The following is a 4,976-nucleotide window of genomic DNA, read 5'->3' on the forward strand; positions in this document are numbered from 1 at the left end:
ACCCTGATGCCCTGGTAATTGCTCATTACACCAGTATAAACTGGAGTTAAACTGGTTTCCTCTGACCTTCTGAAGAAAGCTTGGCTTGGCTCAGTGGGTGCAGAACAACCGTGCAAATGTTTTGCATTTATTAGGCAAATGATGCAGGTAGATAGAAAAATGGATTCCCTTGCAAGCCAGGAAAGCAGTCGCAGTGATCCCAGCCCAGGCGAGGTGGTTGCTCCTCTAGAGAGGCAGCACCTTTGCCCCTCCAGAGGGTTTGGTGAGGTAGAAGGTGGCTGTGCCGCTGTAGCTCTCCTAGGAGACAAGAGGAGCAGTGAGTGCTGGTGCTCTAGGGCCATACCATGCTGCAGCAAGAGGCTGGGCTCAGGGATGTCAGCGTGGGGAGGCCTGTCCAATCAGCCCAGCCCCAAGCCTGGTGCAGCCACGCTCCAACAGTAGATGCATGAGATGCTTTTAGGGACAGCATGATATCCTGGCCACTGCCTGGACTCTCTGGGTCCATCCTCAGTATGGGGCAGGGAGGTGACCAGCATATCCCCAGGCTGACCCTTCAGCAGCCCCTTATGGGCTGTTGTCTGTCACTTTTTCCAGTCCCTTTTTGACCATGCTGATGCTGTTAACCTTCATAGCCTCTGGTAACAGCACAAACCTCACCACCAGCTCTCCACAGTGCTTACTTGTCTGTTTATCTCTCAAGTTATCCAGTGGTCACTGTTTCTTGGTTTGGAAGATCAGTTCCACACTCACCCTATGTACCTCCTTCACTGTAGCTCCTGGTCACATTCCCTCTCTCCCTGCTTCTCATCAGATGACAAAGGCACAGGCCTTTTGGTCTCTTCTCATTTCAGACACTTTTCTCTGTCTCTACTTTATTCCCCCCCACACTATTTACAGGGCATACCATGATCTCATACAGCAGCAAAATAAGTCTCTGCCACATTCAGAGCCTCCTTTTCCTGACAGCGCCATTTTGTTGGTGTTTCAGCTACTGGTGCATACTGAGCTGCTGATTTAGAGAACATTCATGATAGCACTGAGATCTTTCCTACACTGTAACTGCCAGTGTTAAGCTCAGCATTGCCTAAACTTGGCTTGGATTATTTTTATCCTAGATAGAGTTAGCCTTCCTGAAGCTCCCCTGGCATGTTTGCTCACTTTCTCAATGCAGTAAGGTCCTTGGGCAGTGGATCAGCACCATGCTGAGCTGCCTGCAAGAGCTTAGTAACATCAACAGCTTTGTGCCTATCCCCCAACAGCATTGGATGGGCTACACCAATCCCCAGGGCCTCAAGAGTGCAGCTTCAATGGCATCCCAGGGCTATGCCCCTGAGTGTTCTCTTGGAATCTTTAAGTCGATCTCCTGGCACTTTTCTGCTGCATACCTGGATGTGGCGCTGGGCTCTCTCTGCAGCCCCCGCCTCCAGCAGAGTCACCGTGCAGCCTCCAAAGCCTCCCCCAGTCATCCTGCTGCCATAAACCCCGTCGACCTCCAGGGCTGCTGCTACCAGCTCATCCAGCTCTGGGCAGCTCACTTCGTAGTCATCCCTGGAGAGAGGAGACAATGGTCAGCCCTATCCTGCACCCCAGCCATAGCCCTTGCACCACGAACAGCTGAAGCACGCATCTTGGTTCATCCACTGCTGTAGCAAACTGCAACAATGTAGGCTGCCAACAATGTAGGCTGCCAACAATCCCAGTCCAGCTCTCTGCCTGTAAGTGCATGTATATGTGTGCAAGGCTGCGAACATGTGTGACCTGCTTAGAGCAGCACACATCTGTAACATACATCTGCCTCATCCCAGCACCCCTCGGTGCAGAAGCTTATGGGGCTTTTCTTAAAACCTCCCACATGCTGAGCCATGAGAGATGCTGGTCAGGGGACAGTTCTGGCTGCCTCCAATGCTGCACCCACAGGCAAGGGAACCCCACGAGAACTTTACACCAGTGCCCCTGACACAGCCTGCCTTTCTCCAGGGTTGGTACATCCTCACCTGAGGGAGTTGTGACTCTCCACCATCAGCCTCCCGAACATCCCATAGTCCCTGTCCTGCAGGGCTTGCGCTGCCTGCACGGTCCGTGCTATCTCGCTGATGACGTGCCTGGCCCGCCGGTACACCTCCTCATCCAGACAGCTCCTGGCCGCTGCAGAGATACACACGTCCCTGCAGCAAAGCCACCTGGGTCTGTGGGATGCTGCTGGGGGGTTGCATGGCTGCATCCAGCAACCAACCCGTGCCAAAGCTTCTCTACCTGCAGCACACTCCCCTCCTGGTGAGAGCACCCACCCACCCGACCCATGTGCTGCCCCAAAGGGGCACAGATCTCCTGCTGCCCTGAGGAGCAGCTGGAGCCAAGGGTGGGACCGTCCCCACCTTCTAGGTCAGACATGGTGGCATCTCGCAGGCTGGTCTTGCCAAGCGCTGCTGCTGCCTCCTTGCACTGCTGCCGGCGCATGGGATACTCGCTGCCCGTCAGCGTGTGCCGCACATTGGAGTTGGTGATGAGCACGGCCAGGCTGGCATCAGTCAGCGGGACGAGGACGGTCTCCAGGGACCTGCACCAAGAGCTCAGTGCAGACTGTGTGCCCACCCCCTCAGGCCCGCTCCAGCCCCCAGGTGATCCGGGTGAGGCCAGCTCCTGCCTCCACAGAGATCAAGTCCAATTGGTCTAGGATTTTGCTCAAGCATTTCACTCCCTCACAGTTATGAGTCCCATAACAGACCCAAATGACTTTGTGGGAAAGACAGCCCAGGCAAGTAGCACAAAGTATGTAGGAGAAGGATTCAAAACACAGGAATTAAGATGCACGGGGTCCCTGCCCTGCATTGAGATTATGGGCTCTGCGCAGGGGTTATCCCCTCCCTGAAAGCCTGCATTTATTTCATGTCCATGGGAGCAGCCTGTATCCATATACCTGAGGAGGTGGGCATAGCACAATGAGCTCGGTGCTCGGCCCTGACCTGCAGTCAATGAGCAGCGCGTGGCCTTCCTTGCCCATTACAGATATGAACTGGTCCATGATCCCACAGGGCACGCCCGCAAACGTGTGCTCTGCTTTCTGGCACACCAGTGCCTTGGCCACCAAATCACCATCATCTGTGCCAGAGCAGAGAGAGGCAGGTTAGCAGTACTGTGATCTTTGCCTGTTGTCCTGGAGCAGGGAGAGCAAACATGAAGGTAAAGGGGTGCTTTCCCATGAAAGGGTTGTTGCTAAAGCATCAGCTGCAGGTGTTGCTCCTGCACCAGTGTACAGCATCTAAGCTAAAGTGGGTCACCGGATCCAGCTGGATGCGATAATTTGATGCTGGTGTCTCAAACCTCTCAATTTTTGGGGATATAAGGGTGGGGAGACACTCCCAAGGGAACATCCTCTCATCCCCAGCCAATCCCAGAGGTGATCCATGGGCTTTAGAGGCATGGCCAGGCCAGGCTGGGTGAGCCAGAGGAGCCCCACCACCACAGTGGTGCCAGCTGTGGTGGTGGGCGGGTTTGACCCAGCCCACAGTGGCACTGGGGTAACAGCATCCCCCTCATCTTGCCTCCCACCAGGACATGGAGGCACCTGGGGCCAGGGCCACCTGCTGCCTTACCAGGGCAGAGCTGCTGGAGGAAGGTGTAAGTAGCCACCTCGAGTGCAGCCGAGCTGGAAAGGCCCCCGCCCAGGGGGATGTCACTAGCTACCACAGCACTGAAGCCCGGCACAGGACCACCTGAAGGAAGAGAAGGAAGGAGGGGGACTGTAAGGGGGAGTGATGGAGAGGAGCCCTGTCCAATATCCCATTTTAAAACACAGGGTGACCCACAGCAAAGTGTAAACTGGGCACACCCCCGCCCCAACCAACAGGGGTCTTTGAAGCTGTAAGCACCTCTCGTGGAGCCCAGTACTGGCAGCAGCTGAAGGATTGCAGTGGCACTGGAAGAGCCCCAGGAGCATGCCAAAAACCGAGTGCTGAGCACCAGCCCCATGTGAGAGGGCTGTAACCCACTGACAGCCTGGGCCTTACCCCGGTAGTGCTGGATGACACCCTGGACGTAGTTGGCCCAGCAAGGTTGCCCTGGGCTCAGTGGGCTGCCTTGGCAGGGAGCCGGGAACTGCACCCAGTGTGGCTTGTCTGCCTGTGCCGAAGTGGTGAGGATGGAGATGGTCCCGTCCTTTGTGGGGGATCCCACCAACACTGTCCCCAGTTGCAGGGCCTGAGGGAGTGTAGAAGATGGGCTCAGACCCCATGGCATCCCTTGGAGCATCTCTCTGGTGCCAGGGGACAGCTGAGGTGTTTCAAACCCACTGCAGGTAGCACTCAACACTTGTTACCCTTAACTGTGTCCATGTGAAGCTGCAAGCCCCCACCACACACTCCAGCTTGCCACAGCATTAAACTATTTAATGCCACACAGGGTCAGTCTTAGCATTGGAATGTTGTGACCAACCTTGCCAGCTCAGTGCTGGGGTGCTGGTTGCTGCACTCCAGGAAAGTGGAAACCCAGGACAAGGTCATGAGAGACTTGGGGGAAGTTTTCTTGCCTGCAGAGGAATTCAGCTGACCTGCTCCCACTCTCTTCAGCCTCCAAATAATTAGCTGTAGGTTTGATTTAGTGCTGAGCAGGGGCTTCCCCATCGAGCCAAAGGAGGGCAGGAAGCCCCAGCTACTTCGAACCATCTTTGGCCACCAAAGTGTCGCTCTCTGGGAGTGGGAAAATGTTTGACAGGGTTACAGAAAAGAGGCTTCAGCCCCTCGAGGAGGCGGTCGGAGAGGGGGAATCGCATTCCCCCTCCGATGATCAGGAGCAGCCTGCAAGGATTGGCCCCGATGCTCTGAGCTCCAGTGGTCCCAGGAGGGGTGGCGGGGACGCCGGGGAGAATATCCTGGGGAAGGGGGAAGACGGCGGCCGCGGAACCCCGGAGGCTGCAGGGAGGACCCGGAAGGGTGACACCGAGGGCTCACGGGGCCGGGTAGTACAGCCCTTACCACGGG

General features: G+C 56.0%; 1 protein-coding gene across 1 annotated transcript; it reads right to left on the bottom strand.

The window, feature by feature from the left end:
- Nucleotides 1-225: 225 nt before the first annotated feature.
- GALK1 (galactokinase 1) lies at nt 226-4,236 on the bottom strand. The gene is made up of 7 exons (XM_010022079.1): nt 4,008-4,236; nt 3,594-3,713; nt 2,964-3,099; nt 2,376-2,557; nt 1,995-2,145; nt 1,386-1,548; nt 226-297 (listed from the first exon to the last, which is right to left on the bottom strand). Exons 1-7 carry the CDS (start codon nt 4,234-4,236, stop codon nt 226-228), a joined length of 1,053 nt encoding a protein of 350 aa, XP_010020381.1.
- Between the last annotated feature and the right edge of the window lie 740 nt (nt 4,237-4,976).

The sequence above is a fragment of the Nestor notabilis genome, unplaced genomic scaffold, assembly GCF_000696875.1.
Source record: "Nestor notabilis isolate BGI_N333 unplaced genomic scaffold, ASM69687v1 Scaffold32319, whole genome shotgun sequence".
NCBI classification, from domain to species: Eukaryota; Metazoa; Chordata; class Aves; order Psittaciformes; family Psittacidae; genus Nestor; species Nestor notabilis.